Source organism: Rattus norvegicus, chromosome 13 (genome assembly GCF_021556685.1).
Source record: "Rattus norvegicus strain SHRSP/BbbUtx chromosome 13, alternate assembly SHRSP_T2T, whole genome shotgun sequence".
Lineage (NCBI taxonomy): Eukaryota > Metazoa > Chordata > Mammalia > Rodentia > Muridae > Rattus > Rattus norvegicus.
In genome coordinates, this window is record NC_141546.1 from 64,996,897 (window position 1) to 65,020,535 (window position 23,639).

At 38.1% G+C, this 23,639-nt stretch overlaps 1 protein-coding gene across 13 annotated transcripts in view; it reads right to left on the reverse strand.

The window, feature by feature from the left end:
• Nucleotides 1–4,097: 4,097 nt before the first annotated feature.
• Odr4 (odr-4 GPCR localization factor homolog) overlaps nucleotides 4,098–23,639 on the reverse strand; it is a 29,500-nt gene continuing 9,958 nt past the window's right edge. For 6 of the 13 annotated variants that reach the window (XM_087580842.1, NM_001427702.1, XM_087580836.1 and 3 more), the window contains 8 exon segments: nucleotides 23,038–23,178; nucleotides 22,275–22,370; nucleotides 21,296–21,361; nucleotides 16,639–16,767; nucleotides 15,942–16,032; nucleotides 13,418–13,588; nucleotides 6,717–6,824; nucleotides 4,098–6,149 (listed from right to left, as the gene is read on the reverse strand). In XM_087580842.1, coding sequence (XP_087436968.1) covers nucleotides 6,082–6,149; nucleotides 6,717–6,824; nucleotides 13,418–13,588; nucleotides 15,942–16,032; nucleotides 16,639–16,767; nucleotides 21,296–21,361; nucleotides 22,275–22,370; nucleotides 23,038–23,178 — 870 coding nt within the window. In that variant the 3' untranslated portion in view covers nucleotides 4,098–6,081. 13 annotated transcript variants of the gene reach the window in all.

A 23,639-nucleotide genomic window follows, 5' to 3' on the forward strand; every position in this document is an offset into this window, starting at 1 on the left:
TGAGCAACAGCATGCCTTTTCAACAGTACTAACTTGAAAGTACATTAAAATGTTAAAAATCCATGTGATTTTTATTCAGACAAAAGCAACCTAGCATCTCAGTTAATTGATATTCTATAAGCTTATCATGGGGTTAGACATCTGGTATACCCACAACCAGACTGGATTTGACTAAAATAGAATCCTAGACCTGATTAAAGTATCTTCATCTTAATTATTAAGTTCTTTTCCCAATCCCATAAACAAAATATCTTAACGAACTGAACTAAGCGAAGGATCTTTTCCAAAATGTCATCTTAATTTAGAATTTTTAAATAAGGCTCTATGAGAATCATAATTTCCGAATTTCCATAGCACAATATAAACATCCAGCTTCTTCTGATGATGCTAAGTATTTAAATCATTTAAAAACATTTTTACAAAGATGAAAACCAGGAGTAATCTATTTTTGATCACTGAGACAAAACATGCATTACCTGTCTTAGGGTTTCTACTGCTGTGATTTAAAACACGAGATGAAAAGCAATTTGGAGGGGAAATGGTTTACTTCATCTGATAGCTTATAGTCTGTAATCAAGGCGAGTTGGGACCAAAACTCTCCAAGCTGAAACCTGAAGACAGAGACTGATGCTGAGGCCATACAGGAATATGCTGCTTACTGGCTCACTCAGGATGCTTTCTTATACAGCCCAGTGCCACCTGCCCATAGATGGCACTACTGACAGTGGTCAAGAAAATGGCCCATAAGCTTGCCTACAGGTCAGTCTCATGGAGTTTTCAATGGAGGTTCAAGTTGACATAGGTGAACCTAGCTTTTGTCAAGTTGACATGAAAACTAGCCCATACATTACTCAAATGTTTATCCTTCCTAAACATGAACAATCCTTCATCAAGTTAGGGTCCTGTCAACAAGCCTCTGTCTCACTTACAGCACAAATATTTTATATAAATCAATGAGACAATGAATGCAAATGTGCTTTCAAAATGATGAAGCAGAAACAAAGCAGTCACTTTTATTGTTTGTCCTTAATGACAAATAGATCAAAACCTATTAACATTAATATACCTTTACTACAGTGTGAATTCTTTCCAATACATTTGCTCATCGGGCTAAAATCAGAAATCAAGAACAATTTCCTGGGTATTTGTTGTACAGTGGCTAATCTATGTTTAGACAAACCCCTAAAGTAAGAATCAACAAGCTTATGAGCTTGTCACGGAGCTTGGGTTAATCCCCATGTATTGGTAAGAACATAGTGAATTACTGATGGCTACAACACCTTAGGGCTCATGTAAAAGGAAGAGACATTTTATGGGTCCACAGGAGTAGCACACCAGAGGAAGGCAAGCTGTGATCAGTGTATACATCATATTCCCCATCTAAATAAAGACTTTCTTCCCCTTGTGTTTTGATTTAGGTTTATCCTGGAAATTAAATTGGCCAATACGGATAGTAAATATCATATTCATGAATTTCCAAGCCAGGGTTTTAAGAGAAGTCTGTCTCTAATGCTCTCTTGTTAGAATGTTCATGCTGTGTTACTTCTTTGAACCCAAGCATCATAACATATGAAGAAACTCAGCCATTAGGAAGGAAGAACTCCAAGCCAGATGCAAGCCTTACACGGAACTGAGACGCGACAGTTGGGTTCCCAGCTGAGAGCTACCATCAACTGTCAACCAGGTGGAAGAACTATGTTTAAAGCCTTATCTGGCCCTAATATAACAGACGTTCCAGCAACCATCACATAAAGAACGAAAGTGACTTTAGTCCACCCCGAGAACTGTAAGAAAAACCATTACTGATGTAAGTGGAGATGCTGTGTTAGCAATAGGAAACAAAAGTTGTGTATTACTGCATAGAAAGCAAAGCATTGCAGTGCCATTTTCAATGGATTTATGACACATTGCGTCATTCTTCCACCATCGTCCTTTATTTTTGTACCATAAGAAGAATTTCACTAAGTTAAAAAAAAAAAAAAAGGGAGGGGCTTTGCAAATCTAAAGGGACAGAGGAAGCTCCATGAACACAGCTGATCAGAACGATTCGAAGGCAGACAGATTCCTGAGTTCCAGGTCAGCCTGGGATGCAGCAAGTTAGGGCCCAAGAGTGATAGAAGTGGTAATTTCAGGACAGGGTCCCATCCAGCTGGTTTATCATCTGTGTTTAACAGAGGCAAGGAAGACCTCTGAATTCTTTTGCAATGTTAAAAAACAAAAATAAACATGCTTGCTGTCCCCTAAGAATTAAGGCTCTTTGGTCACTGTATGCTGATTCTTAGGATAATCTAAAAGGGAACATGGAATACATATGTAAGTAAGAAGCTGGGCTTTGGCCTGCATGAGATGAGATATTTCTAGGGAGAGCCTGAGCTCTCAGGAGATCACTGGAGGGCGAAAACAGCTCTTCCAGAATTTTTTCTGAATAGTATTTCTGACTTGGTCAGACAATCCAATAATTTTTTATAGCTGTTTTTCTGACTTTGGTCAGAAAACACATGAGCTTTCCAGACAGCTTTCAGATTTTTACCTAGCAGAAAGAGCTGTTTCAACCAGAGTTTTTAGAATAGCAAGAAAAAGCTGTCTAGATTGGAGCAAAACAGAAAGAGGGGAGAGAAGGAAAGGGAGGGAAGGAGAAGAGAGAGAGAGAGGGAAAGAGAGAGAGAGAGAGAAGCCTGAGCACAGCTGGGAAAACCATCTCAGCGAAACCTAGACTTGGACCCACAAAAAAATAACAAAAAAAAAAAATCATCACAAAAGTCTGTAATGCAGCTTAAACTTGCTCACCTTTACAAACAGTACCATACTGTGTGTGGAGTTGGCATTTACCTAATCATTTCTAAATAAAAGTTTTATTATTTATTTATTTAAGACAAAGTCTCACTATGTAGTGCATACTGTCATTGAACTTGAAATCTTCCTTCCTGCTCCAACCACTGAAGCTGAAATTACAGGTTGGAACCATGAAGCCTGAATTAAATTCTACCCGTGTTCCCATGTACATCCTTCTCCCTGCTAAATAAAATTACACCCCCTAAAACGTGCTTATTTTTAATTAATAAATATTTGGGTGAGAGCCATAATCATTACTACGTTCTCTTATAGTATCCATGCAAGAATTTACCTAAGTGTGTACATGTAGAGAATACGGTTATTTAATGCTACAAGGCCAGATGGCTTTCTGAGCATCTACAGTGTGAGGTGAGTTTTATCACACCATTTTTATTAACATATCCATGGCTTAGCTTTCAACCAAGTGAAGGTAAAACAGTATTGGTTATAGCCTTAATCAATCTATTATGCAGGTAAATATTTCCATATGTCTAACCACGTGTTTTTTAAATGCCTTGGGGTTTTTGTTTTTTGTATCTATTTTTATCACTTTTCTAAGGATCATGAACAAAGTTAGTGAGCTCATGCTCTTGGTAATTAATGCATACATCTTTTAATATAATGCTGAGCTAACCAAGCAGTGAATCTGACTTTCACATGTGTTAGGAAGTGTTATTAGCCTGTAGTTTTCTTTTCTCTGGCTAGTCCTGATTTTGAAAAGTTATAGGAGTCTCACACAATCTTCCCTTATCACATGTACTTTGAAAGTTTGAGTGAGATATTTAATAGTGGTATTGTTTTTAAAAGAGGGGAAAGGCTGAAGCTAGTGTTGACAAAAAAAATAATCTTAATTTTTTTACTATTCAACTCTACTGAGCAGGTCTACTTAACTTCTGCAATTCAACTAAAGTTTAGCTTTGCGGAATTCAGTCTGTTTGATGCACTCTGTCCGTTCATTTTCTTTTCCTGAGCTAGGCCGCACTAGTCTTTGTTCTATGCTGAGGCAAGGCCCAGAGCCTCGTAGCTGTGAGGTGTGCAGTCAGTATTACTCCACCTTTCAGTGGCCCTCTAATGTCCCCCTTTATTTGTATTGTGTCGCTGGGATGTTTCACCACCTGAGTATTCTTTGAGAAGGTAGCCCTGAAAGTAATTCATGTGAAACAATCACATTCAAACCTTACCTTGGCTTGGCTCCTGAATCCTCACCACCCTCCTATCTCCCAAAGCAGATTTTCCCAGTTACATCGTTATCTTAAAATTCCGCATTAATGTTGCATAACAATATTTATTCAGTGTTAAATGTGTTTACAATTTCTACAATTTCTTTAAATACTTCATTATGATTGCTTTATACAAATAACACTTTAAATTTACAATATTGATTTTGTCTGTTCATGAACACTTCAATTCCAAATCTTGCTTCTTGAGTAATTTTTCTTATCAAAGACCATCCTTCTTCAGTTTCTTTAATGAGAGTTTGTTTGAGTTTCACCTTGCACCAGTTTCCAGTTCCCACAGTTCCCCTCACAACAATGAAGGTGTTTTACCACTTCCTGGATATACTGTTGCTACTGGCGGTGCACTGTGCATGTGACTGACGGCTTACCTGACCATCTTTATAGCCACTTTGGCTTTTTTAGGAACCTTGTTTCAGACTTGTGGTTTACTTGTGGATTTGCTTGTTTGTTTGTTCACTAAGTCTGTTTTGCTAATGAGTGTCAGAAACCCGTTGCCAAGGGCTGCCTCTCTTCCATTCTCCCTCAGGGTGCTCCTAGACTGTGTCACTCCTCCCTCCCTACAGCCTTCCTGCTGCTCCACCTTCCATTTCTCTGATCTCTTCAGCTGAGTCTACTCCCACTAAATAATCTGCAGTTTCCTCTCTTCCTTTAAAGAGCGTCCTCGTTATTCCGAGGAACACTACTTGGCTTTCATCCACACTATGGCTCTACCGTTATTCTCTACACTGTTGATGTAAACCTCAGGAAATGACTTTAATTTTTTTCCTATAGTTTATCTCTCCCCATTTCACTGCATTTGTACCTCATGATATAAAATCAGGAAAAAATATTGCTTGGTCATAATTGATGGGAGTCTTGGGTCTAAGTTAGAAATATTTCTAGTTTATTCTGCCAGGAGCTACATAGAACTACAAGGGAGAGGTGCTGAATAGTAACTGCCCTAATTAGGATAGCATCTCAGGTTTACATTCCTCTTTGTTTCTGGTTGGAGGCAAACAGTACACCTCAGTGCTGCTACTGGCCTCTGCCAGATGCTTGCAGCTAACCATTGGACTGAACAAGGGAACCCCAATGGAGGAGCTAGAGAAAAGGCTGAAGGAGCTGAAGGGGTTTGCAACACCATAGGAAGAACAACAATACCAACCAACCAAACCTCCCCCCCCCCCCCCCCGCCCGAGCTCCTAGGGACTAAACTACCAACCAAAGAGACACATGGAAGGACCCATGACTCCAGCCACATACATAGCAGAGAATGGCATTGTCGAGCATCAATGGGTGGAAAAGCCCTAGGTCCTGTGAAAGCTTGTTTCCCCATTGTAGGGTAATGCCAGGTGTTGAGGTTGGAGTGGGTAGATGGGAATGGGAGCATCCTCATAAAAGCAGGGGGTAGGGGGAGAGGGTATGGAAAAGGAGGAAGGGGGATAATATTTGAAATGTAAATACATAAAATATTCAAGAAAAATAAAATTATTAAAAAAAGAAAAAAGAAAAAAGAAAAAGAAAGAAAAAAGAAAACCATGGTCCATGTGTATGCTTAGAATAGTATTCATGGCCTCCAATTTAATCAATGTCTATAACATACTGCAACTGGGTACATATTAGAAAAGTCCTCTAGATGAACTTACCAGAAAACTACTGATGATACGTCTGCTATGGTTGCTACTGACTGCCTGAAGCTTCACTATTCTGATCAATGTGTGATCTAGTTCAATAGCACTGAGCTCTTAAAATAGCTCACATTTGACCCTTCTGAAAATACAGAACAGTGGTTTGTTACATGCAACTCCACTTAGATGCGCAGTTTACTTTTGGGAGCCTGACCAGATAGTAAAAGCAGGGCTAACAGGGCAGCTGGTGATTCATGTGCGTCGTCAGAAACACATCATCTAACAGACGACCTGATCGAGGCAGAGCTCGGTGCCGGCTTCTGTGGGGTGGGCATTTATATCTTAGCTTTCGTAGCTGTGGACCAGTGATTTCTGGATGGTCAGGGAGCTCTTTGGGCCTTCCCCTAGTCACTGAAGTAATGGAAGGAGATGCCCGCAGCAAATGCTGCAACTGCTAGTGCTGCGATCACACCTAAAAGGGAGACGAACAAAACAATGCAAGTGGGATGAGCAAAAGAAAGGAAGGCGTGACCGACCCTTAGGTTCTGAGACAGGGAACATGCCTATACGACTACACACAGAGATGAACAATGTATGTACACACTACCAAATACACAGGTATGTACGGACTAAAATCCAGTGATGTCTTAGAAACATGATAGTGAGTTGAAAAGCTAAGTCATAAAGAATGGGCAAAATATCTCTCGTACACAAATGCACACTAAAACAGAAGAAGTATTTTTAAAAGCTTCTGTAAATATATGTATGTATGTACGGATACATGCATACATATAGGTACACAGGGACATACACACACCCAGTATGCCAGCTGTTTCATACTCAGATTACGTGGAAACACAGCTCAGTGGGTAGGCTTCTCAATCACCATAATGCACATTTATTGTGTGGCTAACCTTAACTTCGATCATACTCAGTAAATACTGTCCTAATCTAACATTTTGGTTAATTGAAATTAATTTTAAGATAAAAAGAAAACTGACAATCAGTTCACTTTCAAAGTCATTAAGGAAGCAAATACCTATGTTTTGCTGAATTTTCACTCCTATGGTTTTGTTTGGTTGCTCTGGCTGTTCATCATTTGTGTTGGTCAGTGAAGCCTCACTATTCACACAGGAAGGCATACAAGCTGCAAGAAATCAGGACAAGCTCTTTATAAACTCAAAAGTGCCATTTTAATATAACAATAAAGAATATACACAACCAACAGCATTTTCCTTCCCCTTTCCTATTTTAAAGGATCTCTTTATTTTTATTTTAAAACTTGTTTATTTTATGTGTCTCCATGTGCCTGTGTCAGCATGTGTATCTGTGTGTGTGTGTGTGTGTGTGTGTGTGTCTGTCTGTCTGTCTGTCTGTCTGTCTGTCTGCATGGATGTCTGTGCTACAAGGCTTGTGCCTGCAGAGATCGGAAGAGGGTATCAAATCCTCTTTGACTGGACATAACGACGGTTGTGAACTGCCACAGGGGTGCTGGGAACTGAACCTGGGTCCTGTACGAGGGCAGTCAAGTGCTCCTATCCACTTAGTCGTCTTTCCTGATTTCTGATCGTCTTTTATATAACATGGATTTGTTCATTACTCCTTATAGGTGAACTAAATTTCATGGACTATATATCAAAGTGACATAGTCCTCAGAACACGTGATGTAGCTTTATTGTTGAATGGATGTGAGTATATGAATGCTATGCGTATGGTTGGCAGGCATGTGAGGTCTGAGGACAACTTTTAGGAGTTTGTTCTCTCCCTTATCCAAGGGTACCTGAGATGAACTCTGGTCATCAGACTTTTCCTGACCTACCCCTACAGCCTGAATGTAAGTTTTTTTTTTTTTTTTTTTGTTTTTTTGTTTTTCTGTTTTTTGTTTGTTTTTTTTTTTCCGGAGCTGGGGACCGAACCCAGGGCCTTGCGCTTCCTAGGCAAGCGCTCTACCACTGAGCTAAATGCCCAACCCCTGAATGTAAGTTTTTACTTCATTATGCTGACAATAATTTATATACATCTGCCTATGTGAATTTACTTATCTTTAATAGAGAGCCCTGGAGACTTGCTTGATATCCCAAAAGTGGCAATGCAGTAACTGTTTCAGAATTCTAGAGAACTATGTTTGAAAATAAGTATTTCAGATTGATCCCTTAACAACGAAGAATATAGTTGCGTGTGTGTGTGTATGTGTGTGTGTGTGTGTGTGTGTGTGTGTGTGTGTGTGTGTGTGTGGAGAGAGAGAGAGAACATTAGAATCACTAGTAAAGCGGCATTAAGGATGACACATTAAACTATTGAAAAAGGTATCTATGACTGAAGTCATCAGTATTGACAGCAAGTGCCATTTCACCAGTCATGCAGAACTTGAATTCTTTAAACAGATGAGTTCCCTATCCCTGCAGAACTATAGTCAGAATTTATTCATAGATATACACAATTAATTGGCCATAGTGGTGTCACACACCTGCAGTTTCAGTACTCAGGAGTCTGAGGCGGAAAGATAGCATATTTGAAGAAAACCTGGGATACAGAAGCAGATCATGACTTAAAAGGGAAGGACAGTAGCTTGAGATATAACTGAATGGGCGCGTGCCTTTCTTCATGCACAAAGCCAAGTTTCATTCCCAGCACCACAATAATGAATCAGTATTATTAATTTTTCCTTTAAATCACTAATGGTTCTCAAGCATATGAATATGCATGGAATCAGGAAAAAGGAGTGCAAGGCCTGCCTGAATCACATAACAAGTCATGTCTCAGAAGACTAAGGCATGGGTAACCAGCCTAGTAGTAGGAAGCTTGCCTACCATGCACAAAGTCATGGACTCCACCAGAGCATGGAAAACAATAAAGGAGTAAATATGAATATTTAGGGACAAAGAGTAACTGGCTCTGACAGCAAGGCAAAGCTGACAAAGCATCCTTTAAAGGTGTGTCCTCAGTTTACTCTCACCTGGGATTGTGGACGAGGGACAGTGGAATTACTAAATTAGTGTCTAGATGACTAACGCATCCAATTTTAAAGCCATGCTTATCCTTCACCATTAGTGAGTCAGTCTGACAGACAAATTGCATTTTATCCCTTTATCCTTTAAAGGTATGTGATTTGAAGATATTTACATGGTAAAATATGTATTTTTAAACATAGCAACTATTTGACAACTACATTATAGAACAAAAATAATAGTAATAGTCAAGAAAATAATTTCAAAACTTTAGAAATAATACCAAATATTTAGAAAGTTTACTTGCCCTAAATTTCTGAATCTCAATAATTTTCTGGGATTTATTGTACATAGAAACCCTGATATATTTATGTAAATCTGAGTACATTACTAAATTCTATGTTCATACTTTACCACTGATATTTGTGTTAATGTTAAAGAAGTTCATGGAGAAGAAACTAATTATGTGATAAAGTACTGAAGCATTTATTATGTATTTCTTTTTAGAAATACCCCAAAGGAGTTGGAGCTTAGAAAGGTTTTACACAGGTCATACAGCTATTAGCGGCAAGCCTAGACTCATATCACATCACAAGGCTTTCATTGTGCATCTAAAAGAAAAAATAAAACTATACGCCCAATGTGTCTGGGTAAACTGAATAAATGAATAGACAAATGCATATAACCCCAAACAAATAGGAAGTTTAGCTAAAGACCCTTAATATATTCATCAAACTTGTGGTTTTATACCTTACCACCTAATAATAAAGACTACAGTCACTATTAAAACTATATATAATTATTAAAATATCCCTTCCAATTTAACAAATTCTGAGTGAAGCAAAGCTAACATAGTTCTAGATAATTTTTATTCTTGGCTACATCTCAAACCAGTGTTCAGCTTCTAAAATGCCTGGTCATTTTTACTTAATTCTTCCTTCAATATCAACTTGAAGTCAAGAAGCATCCCTGAGATGGTGCCCCTATTGCATATCTGGCACTCTGTCCACTTTTCTATTATAGACCTAATTACCTGGCTCACAACAATCTATTTTTCTGTACATTCTACTGTGTTGCAAGACTCTTGAGAAGTATCACTATATGGTACCTTTAGAGTCCTAATGTTCAATATATTACAGGAAATCAATACATAATAATGAATTTTATTAGCTTGGTTATAATTGATTCATGTTTCAAAACCTGGGTAGAGTCTAAAAGGGTTACACTTACTAATGTGAAAGGTAATATTGTCAGTGCATGACTCAATCCCAGAAACAGAAAAATATGTACAATCTACAAAGTTATGGCTTCCTATCAGTGTGGTTTCTATATAACATATTATACATATAGGTATCCATATCTAACTGCCAAACTACCTATCTGTCCCCTTTGTTCCTGTAGTTAGTACTGTACTGTATTCTCTGACATCAGTCTATCTTTAAAATCAGATTATAGAATATTATTGTATTTTAACTTGTTTGTTTAGACAACAGAAATCTTTTTTTCCTCACAGTTCTGCAAGCTGAAGATCTCGGTAGTAACATTTTTGGTTTCTTCCAAGTACACCCTCCTTGGCTTACAAATATCTACTACTTCCCTTTGTCCTCAATGGCCTTTCCTTGCTATGTAATCTTTCCTTGTGCCCCTTTATACATGTAAATTTCCTCTTGTTATAAGAATGCTAGCACAGTGTGATTAGAGCCTATGCTAATGATATCATTTAACAAAATCATCTCTTAAATACATTTCAGTAAAATAAAAAGCTGTGGAACTGGTTCCCTCGAGTACCTTGGCGATTGTTCATTCCAGTTCCAACAACTAGCACTAATTCATCTCAGATTAGTATCTCTCCTGGAGGCTCTCTGCTAGCTATGAACTCTCTGGTTCTAGCTACCCAGTAAAAGGAGTCCAGCAGCAGCTGGCCTATTGAGGCTCCCTGCCACGGGCTCTGCCCACACTCTCAGCAACCACCCTCTGGTAAAGTACAAACTCCCAACTACCCGGTAAAATCAAGACTCAACAAACTGTAACCCAACAATCAGATTTATATGCTAAATTCTCAATCCACAACACAACCAATTGATAAGGATATAAACCGCCCACCTAGATAAGAGTAGGTTGATGTCACTATGCAAGTGAAGGTAGGGACAGGATAGAACAGGGCCTGACATTGGGTGAGAAGGAAGGATGGGCAGGAGAAAAGTTTTAGAGAGGCAGAGGAGGCCAGAGCAAGGAGGCAGACGACAGAACATGACGGCAGATATTAAGATTCCTCTTTGCACATATGACAGGTTGTTATGACTATTCTTAAGGGATGGGTGTGTACAGAATTTTATGTTGTCTAGATGAGCAAATTATATCTTATCGATTGTATCAGAGGTTATTGTGTGAAATGTTCTTTCATGTGGTGACCTAATTGAGTTCAAGAGAATGTGTGGTGGCCGGATGCACCGGGTCGCCACAGAATTGGGATGTGTATGCCTAGCATGGTGGAACCCTGCCAAGAGAGCTGTGAGTGAGGGCAGCGCTAGTTCCAAAGGCCTGCCAGAGCCAGAAATAGCGAGAGAGTGTGACTACCAGGATATTTGCAGGGACCGGTTCGCCGCTATTTTATTTTTACTGCTACAAAAGTATCTTCAAAAACAGTCATAGACTAAAGCACTTGAAGTTAAAGCATCAGCATATTGGTGAGGATGGGAATATAATTCTACCCATTCTGCCAATTAGTTCTTGGTATGGTCTAATACATAGTATTTGGTAATGGTAATAAATGACTTGTCTTATGAATACATTGCATGATGGTATACTTTCATAACTATTTTAGAGTGTGCTCCTACATGTAAAGATAAGTTAGGCCACATGCGATGGTACACACCTAGGCAGGTTGATTCTTGAAGCCAGGCTTGTCTACATAGGAAGTTCATGGCCAATCAGGGCTACATAATGGAGAATCTGTCTAAACATTTTTAAAATCTTACTATAGAACAGGAAGTCCTGAGCTAATGACAACTCAGTTGCATTTGCATAAAATGAATGAGGCTCCCAGTTCATCTCCAAAAGGTATGTCCGGTTCCACCAGTGTCTCAGCGTTTGCCTTCTCTTTACTGCACCAAGATGACATCATGTTGAGTGACTGACCTATACCAATTAGTATGTGTTAAGTACAGTCTCCTTATTATGTTCACACTGATTTAGACATTTCACTATTAAAAGTACATGAATGCAAAGTTAATTTGGTGAACTATTTTAAGAATGGCAAATCAGAGTACACTTTAAAAAGTAGTTTTTCTTTTATTTCTTTAAATCACTAACCCATTGAAAGATACAAGACATTTCCTAGCAAATACATAAATATTTTCAAGAGGCTTGTAGGCCTTCTGAAGCCAATTCAGACCCTAAGAGTTTTGGTATCACAGATTAGAAATTCCCAAGCCAGAGGAAGGCAAAAGAAGGGAAGGCAAAAAAAATGTTGTTTGGAAACTTTAACATAGAGAATAAAGTCTGTGGGGCTCTTTGGCTCTAAAATATTTAGAACGGTTAGCTTCAACTTTAAAGCATGAACCGTTAGGAAGCAGGGCAAGCATTTTATTGGTTCATATTCTTGAATGAAGGATAGGTGACAGGAAGGATGACTGCTACTCGGAATCAGGAAGAATAGTGTATATTCATCTTGGGGTACAGATTTCTATACTAAAAGAAAAAAGATGAATCACATAAACTCTAAAGATCACATCAACATTTCTAAGAGCCCTTTAGTACCCAGCAGTTCTCAACCTGTGGGGGCGGTCATATATGAAATCCTGCATATTAGATTTTTACCTATGACTAACAATAGTAACACTGTACTGTTCTCTGATGGGGACTAGGAATTAACAGAATTGAGTAAGAAATCAGAAAAGGAACTTTTAAAATGGCTATATTCAAATTTAATAAGCATTCATATTTGAAAGTAATCCAAAATTTTTCTACCAAACCACAAATTTCTAAAATAAGCTGTTTTTACTCAGTACCTATTGATATTTGCAAATAATTAATCTTATTATATAACATTTAGAAATAAAATTGCACATTTCTTTATATATGCATTTTTATATCTTGGACTTACTACAGATAAAAAAGCAAATCAAATGAAACCTTCCAAAGGTTAAGATCAAATGTGCAAACAACAGCTTGAGGCATTGGCTGGGCTACACAACCAGATATATCGAAGGTCTACGCTCTGTCCAAATCGCCTTCATCTGACTTCTGGAACTGCCCACCTGACTCTCGTGTCCTCCTTATAAAATGAGGACACAAATAAAATGACGAATTACGCAGGGAGAATTTTATAAAAGTTTCAGAAAAACTTTTCTCACACTGAAATAAATATTTGGAAGCTAAATAGTTTTATATATTTAAGGCTGAATTTGTGTCATGGAGATTGACTTGCTAGACTCAAAAAATTGGGGTTGGGGATTTGGCTCAGTGGTAGAGCACTTACCTAGGAAGCGCAAGGCCCTGGGTTCGGTCCCCAGCTCCGAAAAAAAGAACCAAAAAAAAAAAAAAAAAAATATTTGATGTGTTTTAAGTTTGGGCAAAGTTTTCAAAGAAAACACTGTTTTTTGTTTTTTTGGGGGGGAGGGAGTGTTTGGTTGGTTGACTGGTTGGTTGGTTTTTTTATGTGTAAAGATTTGTCATGTGTGTGTGTGTTTATACATACCTCAGTGAATATTTCAAAGTATTAAACAGAATTAGCTTTAAAAAACAGGAAGGCATAGTGAGTTTAGGTGTGGTTCACGCACACTTTAATTACCTGTGTTTACTTCCTCTGCAATTTCCACGTCTTCTATTTGAATCTCATGATCTAACATATCTGAAAAGTGGTCTCTGATTTCTTCAGCTGATTCATCACCAAATTTATAGTCACACAACATTACAGTAGATCCAGGAAGGGGGACAAAAACTCGCTGAGGAAGTTCATAATCTGAAAAGAAAATATAGTATTTATTTAAAAAAAATGTTTGAAATGACAGTAATGTCTTACTTCTAAATGACAAAACTGCTTTTATTGATTTCTTTCCTCCATCGATTGCCCTGGCTTCTTCAAAGGGCTCTAAGCAATAAGCCTGTGAATATACACTCTCCTTGCCTTTAATGAGGAGACACTGCTAATCACATGCCCTTTTAGGACCCACTCTGTCCTATGACGGAATTCCCCATCAATTTTATAACTCCCCGATAAATAGCCACCCTTTTGTTTTAATCTTATAAGTACTGTGGATTTTATTGCTAACTTTTTCTTCATTTATGCATGTGTGAAATCAAAACAAGGGTCTTCCCTGCCTCTGCCTCCCTTACACTGGGAATAGACGTCTATGCCACCTTGGCTTTGTCTGGTACTCGTGCTTGGGTGCAAGCACCTGTATCCAGTGAGCCATCTCCCTAACCGCCAGGTTTCACCTTTCTTTGGATACTTGCGAATTAGATTATACGTCTCCAAATGTCTAAAAAACTTACTACATAAATATAACTGCTATTAATCTCAAGATGCACATCTAACAAATTAACACAACAGTAGACGTCTTTGTAAAGAATAACTACGTTGTCTGCATCACATATGATTAAAAAGCTATCAATATAAAGGTCAAGTAGAAAACTGGGGTCATTCTGTTACCAATCTACACTTCCTCTTCAAGAGACTGGGGTTCCTTTGTATAACTACAAACAGAAGATGCTGAGGACTCCCTAAGTACATGGGGAGCACAGAGACATAAACTAGATGATTCTTCCAGTGTCCCTGTATGATCCCATTTGTGTACAACTGAAGAATTTTACTCTTTGACCATACCGCCCCCTAGTGTTAGCATTCTATAACTGCAGTTTGTAGGACAGCATGCAAAAGGATAAAGGACATTATTCAACCAAACATAGTTGAATCTTAAGTTAAAAATTCAAAGACGGCTTTAATATGTTTGGATAATTGATGTACAAAATTTTAAGAACACTTAAAATTTGGATTGTAGATTTGACTGAAGAAAGACTGTTATAAAACTGAATGCCAAAGAATTGGTTGCAATACATTTAATGACTCATTAAAACAGAAAGGGGAAAGAAACTACTTAGAATAAGAAACTCACTCACCAACAGAATAGTAGGGATGGAGGCACAAGGGTGTAGTTTCAAAAAGCATACTTAATATTACTATATAGTGCGTATAAACTTATGTTAATTTGAACTAAAAGGTGCTGTGCACCGTGCAGGGAAGCCTGCTGGCCACGGTAACAACGGCCTGGTACGACATGTCTACCAGTGAAACAGGCATGAATGCCATGAGAGTTTCCCACTGGACTAAGGGCCACATCAAGTGCCGTGCTAGGGTGAGAACACATGGCTGGCTAGGTCATAGGCCCTAGGTCAGATACTATTATGCTAGAAAATGGGCATCATATTAAACTGACTCACTGCTAATGACTTATTGTTATACTCTTGGATGAGTGAATCTCTTAACCAGGGAAGTCTCTTTCCAGTAAATGGCAATTGGTGCAGAGACCCACAACTGGTCATGGTGCAGAGAATGAGAGAATGCTCAGCGCTAAATGGGGCCTTCCCAAGGCCCCGGGGTTATGAAGAGGGGCACTGAGACTGTAAGAGTCAGACGTGATGGATGACCATAACAGTGTTCCCAGACACGCGGAGCCACTGCACAGATGAACACACAACACCTGTGACAGCAGGCATGCGATCTGCTCAACTCAAGCCATACAGTCAAGCATGCTCCAGTGGAAGGCAGCATGTCCAAAACCACACGCTCAGTGCAGCTACATGGGCTGTGTTTTAAAACGCACAGATGTGAGTGGGGGAGGAGGATGTGGGAAGGGGTGATGGAGGGAGGGAGTATAAGCAAACACACTGTAAGAACCCTCACAGGTGGCTCACAACCATCTGCAATGTGACCTGCTGCCCTCTTAGGGCACACAGATGTACAGGAAGTCAGAGCACTCATACACTGAATAAATAAATAAATTATTGAAGAAAATGCAAGAAAAATTGAAAAAAAAACTTCTCAAATAACTAATTTTAAAAATGAAAAAAAAATGGGTTCCAGAACATGAAAAGACTCTCCCTTGGAACTGACAAATATTGACCCTTTGCTAATAGAAAATGTTTAGAAAATGGTGGAAGAGGGAGCAATGGAAAAGATTTTATTCAGCACAAACGTAAAAGACAACTTACTGTTATAAAACATGTTATAGAGTATGACATACATGTTAGATCGTGACATCTTACTGTAAGAAACTGTTCAAACAAACACAAAAAAAACTTATTTATAGTCATACTTTTTTTTTCTGGAGTTTCATTCAAAAGCAGGTCCTCAAATAGTATTTCACAGCGATCAGCAACTGTGTTCAAAATATCTCTCTTCACTGCCTATGGGGGAATGCAAAAACACAGGAAGAAATAAAATGCTTCAAATTTGAATTATTTCATTAGAATAAAACCCATAGTTTGCTTTCAGGCTAAGAATGTCCACTCAATAAATGACATATCTTTCTATTTCTTATTATTATCTACTTAGCATACCCATTACCATTATTTTTAACACATTTGTAACTTAATGATAAATTTATATAGCTTATATTTAAATAGTAAATTAGAACCAAATAAAGAATTAAATTTTTCATCTAAACAAGTCTTCCCAATATTCCAATTAAGAAATGTACTATGAGGTAAAAGTTGGTCATCTTTGCATTTCTGCACTCTGAAACAGTACCTAACAATTCTTCCTTTGAATACTTCTCTTGTTAAGAATCTGAGCTTCCCTTAGAAGAAATATTTTAAAATTACTGATATATTACAAGGGTGGAACACTTACTAAATCCACATAGTCTACACATAAAAATCTAAAAACAGATTGAACCGTTATTAATTAAAGTCAAATTAATAACCATAAAATTAAGATAGAAAGAAAGTAAACGCCTAGGACTTTTTAATACTGGATAAATTGCTCCCGATCTCTAAGGCGCTCTTCTGTACCTGCACAGCATCTTTAACCTTGGGTCTGTTGCTATGGATATAAGCTCTGCACCTCACATTTCCCCGAAGGTTGACAGACCCGCTGCAGATCTGGACTGTGGCTGTGGATCTGTGGTCTGAATTCAGGAGCTGAAAGATAAAACCCATTTTAGTTCTAACAGTTTTAACATTATTAATTATATGAAACATTTAACTATCATGAAATCATTTTATACCAAAAAAACCTTTTTGCCTAAGTTCTTGAAAATATTCTCTATAAGTTATTAAAAGTTCTTTATAGGTCTTTTTATAAGTTGCGTATTATTTTCTAGGCATTCTTAATATAGATAGAAACCGCAATGGTTTCTCATGAACATGACTATTTAAAATACTAATACTTAGTATATCTCCTAAAAATCCACTACTTGTAGGTTCCTCAGCTAAATGTTATAAAGATAAAAAGTTGCATAAAGAAGCCATGCTGCAGTAGGAGACACAGGGTTGGAACACAGGAAACCACAACAGTATACAAATTAGAATACCACAAATATGGTAAAATTCTAAACAACAAACAGCCACACATTTCTGTGCTCTTAATATGTAACTTTTATATGCTAAAGGCAACCTACACTTCCCTCAGGTAAGAACCTAGCACCAGCTGGAACTGCCAGCAGAAAATGCTATTAATGGTTTCAGAGGGATGACATGGCTGTTTCCACATCACAAGTCCTACTGTCTTCAGTCTAAGCTCTATTCAGTGCCTTTTGGTTTCCAGATTATTATTACTATTATTATTATTATTATTATTATTATTATTACTATATGCAAACAAATGTTTTGCCTGGAACATACGCCCGTGTGCATGCTTCTGCAGGACTGAGGAGGCAGAAGATGGTGTCACAGTTATAAATGCATGACTGTTAGCTGTCATGTGAATGGCAGGAACCAGCTGAGTCCTCAGCAAGAACATCTAGTGAGTGCCATCACTGCAGCCCTACCTCAGACACTTTCAGTCTGATTGTCTGAAGTGCTCAAACAAAGGCAGCATGGTAACAATGAAAGTGCTTCTCAAGGCCTAGCATCAGAAGGGAAAGGGGAAAAAAGATTAAAACAAATCCAAGTGTTAGTCCCAGTCTCTGAGTTCAGATCCGCCCTGCTGCCTGGGAAATGCTGCTTCCCGGAGTCATCTACCACCTCTGCTCTCGTAGTCTTTCCATATCCTCCTCTGCAGAGATCAGAGCCTTGAGAAGGGTGTGGTAAAGAACCTCATTTACTACGGCCCAGTGCTCCAAAGGCTGGCTCTCTTAACACTGCACGACTGTAGCTGGTTACCATCTACTTGAGAAGCTCCTCTGATGAGGGTGTGGAAATATGTTACTAGGCTTGTAAAATGACTACTGCTATGCTGATTTAGCAGAATAACAATGGCAGGTTGTCCCTGAGGGCCCTCGACCTATCTAGTTTCAGGTTCCTGACCTCACCAACAGTGTCAGGTATGGTTCTATCTCTTGAAGGAGGCCTTATATATCCAATTAAGAAAAGAAGTGGCTGAACAAGTAGGCATATCTCACAGGCAAGTTATTATTGTAGCTCCTGTGATTTATGGCAGAGTGAAACATGATTATTTTTCTCCTCTGGTAGCATGTACAAGAGCAACAAGTGATTTAATAGCTGAGCTATCTTTGCAGCCTTTAAAGGTATTTAATTCATATTTAATCATTATGAAGTTCTTATTAAGAAAACAAACAAGATCTCTTGGAGCTAGAGAGGTCACTCAGGGTTAATAGAACTTGCTGTTCTTGGAGAGGACCCAAGCTCAGTTCCAAGCACCTACACAACTCATAACGTCTGTACTTTCAATTCAAGGAATCCAGCGCCCTCTTACGGTCTCTCCAGGTATTTGGCACACACGTGGTACACATACATTCATGCAGGCAAAACCTCACACACAAAGTGACGATAAGATTTTGAAAATGTCAGCAAATGAAGTGGCAGGACGAGGATGCTGAGCCAGTGTCTGTGTGCGCTTCCCCTGGTCACGGAGCACACTGAGAAGCTAATGAAGGAGCGAACCATGGGCTCTCCTCACACGGCTCACAGACCCTTGCTGTAGGTGAATTCACTCCATTCTGGGAAAATACACTTTACATGTGTAATATAAAATGGAAGATGTGTTTTATCATATTTTAATAGTTACACTACACATGTATTAGGCACTTTCTAAAATAGACTATCCTATGAAAAATACTTCATACACACAAAGGAAAGAGTTTTAAAGGCTATAAGGACTGATCTGGTGCCTTTTTGGTAAATACTTTGCTGAGTTCTACAAATGTCACAAACTGTCTTACAAACAGCCTTTAAGAATCTAATGGGGGCTGGGGCTGGGGATTTAGCTCAGTGGTAGAGCGCTTACCTAGGAAGCGCAAGGCCCTGGGTTCGGTCCCCAGCTCCGAAAAAAAAAAAAAAAAAAAAAAAAGAATCTAATGGGGGAAGGACTGAGTGACCCAAAGGGGCTAGGACTCCACAAGAAGATCAACACAGTCAACCAACCTGGGCCCTTGGACTCCCAGAGACTCAATCATCAACCAAAGAGCAAGCACAGACAGGTCTTAGTTCCCGCAAACACACACATATGTAATAGATATGTAGCTTGGTCGTAATGCAGGTCTCCCAACAACTCGCGCAGAAGCTGACCCTAACTCTGTTGCCTGCCTGTGAATCCCAATCCCATAACCAGGCCTCACTACCTGGCCTCAGTGAGAGAGGATGCACCTAATCTTGCAGTGAGTTGATAAACCAGGGTGGTTGATATCCCAGGTGAGGGAAATCAGGAAAGGGAGGACTGTGATCAGGATGTAAAGTGAATTAATAAATTAATTAATAAAAGAAGAATCTAATGCATTCATAAGAAAAAGAGGTTTTGGTACTAACATTAACAGTTTAGGAAAAAAATGATCCCTCAGGCTTTGCTGACCAAACGAAACTCAATGAAAGTACTAGCATTTGGGAGTTAAGTTTTTTTTTAATAATTATTTTTTATTCTTTGAATATTCCATACATTAAGCAATACATCTATCATGACTCTTTCCAAATCCTCCAGTGCCTTCAGCCTCCTAACCTCATGCTGTTATTTTGTTAGTGAACCAGCTAGATGTTGATGTACAGGCGGGATTCTGACTAAAGGCCGCAGGACACAGATGGCCTGGGTAAGAAACATAGTTGAAGAATTAAAGACACCATAGCAGACATCTAGATCAGGTTAGAAAATAGGAAAGAAAACAGTGCACTAATATAAAGTCCCCTGACTTAGACATTTTAACTAGGCAGTATCAAGAAGTTAGTCAACCCAGTAAAGGGCCATTTTGTAAAGACTAGCATGTCTTGAGAAGAAGGGCAGCTCTAAAACCTAAAGTCAGGTAGAATACAAGACAAAAGTGTCCTGTTAAGTACTATGAAGAATACACTAGAAACTATGTGGAGATCCAATGCCCACTTGACAATATTATACAGCTAGACACAGAGACACATCACGAATCCAACTGTCTCCATTTTCTCAATTTAATTATAAAAGCTGAAAGTTCTGGCAGTATTTCTGGATTTCAAAGTTTAGAGTAACACTGAAATGAAGTTTCTTATACTTCCTATAATCATGGTCTGTTCTCCAGGATAGCTTGAGGCAGTATTAAAATGAACAGCATTTAAAAAATAACTAATAGGGCTGGAGAGATGGCTCAGCCATAAAGAACACTGACTGCTCTTCCAGAGGTCCTAAGTTCAATTGCCAGCAACCACATGGTAGCTCACAACCATCTGAGGGATCTAATGCCCTCTTCTGGTGTGTTTGAAGACAGTGACAGTGTACTCATACATAAAATACATAAATAAACCTTTAAAAAATTAGTTTTAATTTAAGTGAATTTTATTTAATTCAGTTTCTTCAATATATCCAACTTTAAATTTCCAAATAGGTATACAATTTTAAAACGTCATGCAGAAAAAAAATGAAATTTGTAATTAATAACTTTGGAGCATTTTCAGATTTACTTTATTTCTTGAGTATAGTTTCCTTGTCTACATGTATGTCTATGGACCATGTGTGTGCCTAGTACACACAGAGGTCACGGGGCACTGGATTCCCTGGAGTTATGGACAATTATGAGCCACCATGAGGGGGGGTTGGGAATCAGACCCACGCTCTCCGCAAAAATAACAAATAACAAATGGTCTGAAACACTGAGCCATTGTTCTAGCCCACTTTGGAGAGGGTTTTTTTTTTTTTTTTATCAAATTAGAGTATAAGATAAAGATACACTTTAAATTAAATATATGACAACTCTCAGTACATCAACATACATTATCTTTTAAGTTTCTAAGGATTTTAACTTTAATTATCAAATCAAGAACTCAAAAATGTAAATACATACAGACACATTCATGTGATTCTGTACATGCTCTTAAAATTGTTACCTACCTGCTTTAATAACAGCCTTGATACCAAAAGGCTCAAAATAGTTTAGTCCAAGCAATGCATCTTGGGAGTAACTTTGTTATAATTGAATGTTTTACATAGTTTCACATCTTTCTAGATTTTTAAATTCATATAATTATATTCCTACTATTTCATTATGTTTGATGAAATAATTTATTTTAAATAAGTGGATTTAAAAATATTTACCAACTGTGTTAGCACTCGGACATCAAAGGAATGAGCAGCTGCTTGCGTATTTCCTCTATTTTTTTTCTAAAAAATACAAGTGAAAGCCAGACTGTTACGGTTGTGTACAAAAGCCAAAGAACAATTTAGGAACCATTCTGCATTTTCTAAATAGCACAAAGAAAATATGTCTTAATAATTTTACATTGCTTTTTTTTCAGACACATTGCATTATATAATCTATATCAATCAATTATTGTCTTGAAATTATTCCCTACTTCAACTTTTCTAGATTTGAGATTAGTAAAGTATTTTCTGCAGGTCAAACTCCCATTCCCAGCCTTCTCTGTAAATCAAGATTTATTGGAACTGTCAAGATCATCCCTCTGTACTTTTATCTAAGGTTCATTAATGGGACAGCAGAGATGAATGGCTGCACTACAGTAGCCTGTCTTCTAAAACCAGAGGCCTGGCCATTTGTCTTTTCCAGGTTGCAGACCCCTGCTTTACAGGGAAGACTATCTTCGTTTAGGTCAAAGGTATTTGAGAGACCCTTGCAGAGCCTTCCACACAGAACTACAGAGGGTAGAACACCAGCTATTTAGTTGTGAATAAGCTTTTAGAATTTAGAGATTAGATAGACTTTAGGTGCAGATGTGCAGGAATTTCTAATTCCAGGATTCAGTATCTTAAGTACACCAGAAATAGCATTTTCCTACCAATTTCTGAGAAAAACACTTGTCCTTTTCTGTAAAAGACAGTAGAGCTCAGGAAGGCAGCGCTCACCTGTAATCCCAGAACTTAGGAGGCAGAGGCAAGCAGATCTTTGTGAGTTTGAGGCCAGGGCTACAGAGAGACTTGCAGGAAAATAAATACATTAAAAAACAAGAGAACCTAGAAATGAGTAAGGGAGACTGATTTTAATGAAAACAAGGACTAAAGATAAATCTATTTTTCCTTAAAAAAATTCATAAATAAGACAACTTTTTTCTTAACTCACCTGTCCTTCTAATAGGTCACAATCGTTGCCTTTAACTTGTCCATTAATCAGATAAACACCATTTTCTATTTGCTTGGCCCACCGTGTAAGTCCACTCTTAAAAACAACACAAAATCTTTTAGATATCAAGTTATCCTAAACAAGTCTCTTACTTCTCCACCTACAACACTGAAATCTTGAAAATGTCCAAGTGTCAATAACACAATGTCTAAATCCAGTATCATAAATTAAAGCACAGTCCTAATCTTTTAGCACCTTATCCATATTAAATAACTTTTCTGATATTTTCCTAAAATGTATGCCACAAATTCCAAAGTCATGTATGAGCATAGAAATAAAATCCAATAGTGCCTTTGATCTTTTAAAAAGTAAAAATATGAGCCTTGAGTAGTATAAAGCAATATTAAAGAAGAAAAATTAAATACAAACGAAAGAGCAATGAAGAAAAACAAAGGAATGAAAACAGAAAGGCAAAACAAATCAGGGTCAACAGAAGGTCATCATTAGATCTATGGACACAATCAAACTCCACATATGCTAATTCATAAATATTTATTAAGTTCCTGCTATGCTAAGTATATTAGTATTATGATATTATTTATGTTCAAAATTTTCCAAATCCAGCCAGAGTAACAAGTTCTTTATCCATATAACAATCATTTAAAATAGATTACAAGTTTTGAGGATTCTAAATGTCAGAACCTTATTAACAGCAGAGCGCCCACTCAGCCACCACTGAAGAAAACATATTTTACATTGATACCTTTGTGTTTTTTTCCAGAGTGTAAGTGACAGAAGTAGCCGACAGTGGGATGTGAATGTTAACGTGAATAGTACAGTCTAGAGACAGCCATGAGGCAGACACTCTACTCTGATACTTCCAATCTGCAGGTCTTGCTGAACTCTTTATCAGGAAAGAGGTGGAAAACAAAACATGATATGGCTTAGGTAAAACACATGCATTAAGAAAATAATATATAAAATTGGTAACTCAAACAAGCTAAAATCCTGAACTGTTGACCAAATTTCCGGATTTAAGGGAAACAAGTAAAAAAGTGATCGTGCATTAATTTTAGTAATTTTTTGCTCAACAATCTTGGCAACCTTCATGTGGTAGAAAAAGGATCAGAGAGCTGTGCAGGATCTAACTGGTGCTCTAGGTACGAGCTTCCCAGTGGCCTCAACAGCCCACTGTAACACACTGGTTAACAGCAAGTGCTCCCCAAGTAGCCCTCAGATGGCTGTGCTCTCCGTGCTCAGTTATTTTCACACTGCTCCTAGGCACATGCTGGTCTGCTCTCTGTACCACACTGGGAGCTGGCTGACTGCACACTGCTGCTACACAAACTCCTCAGTCACCTTTAC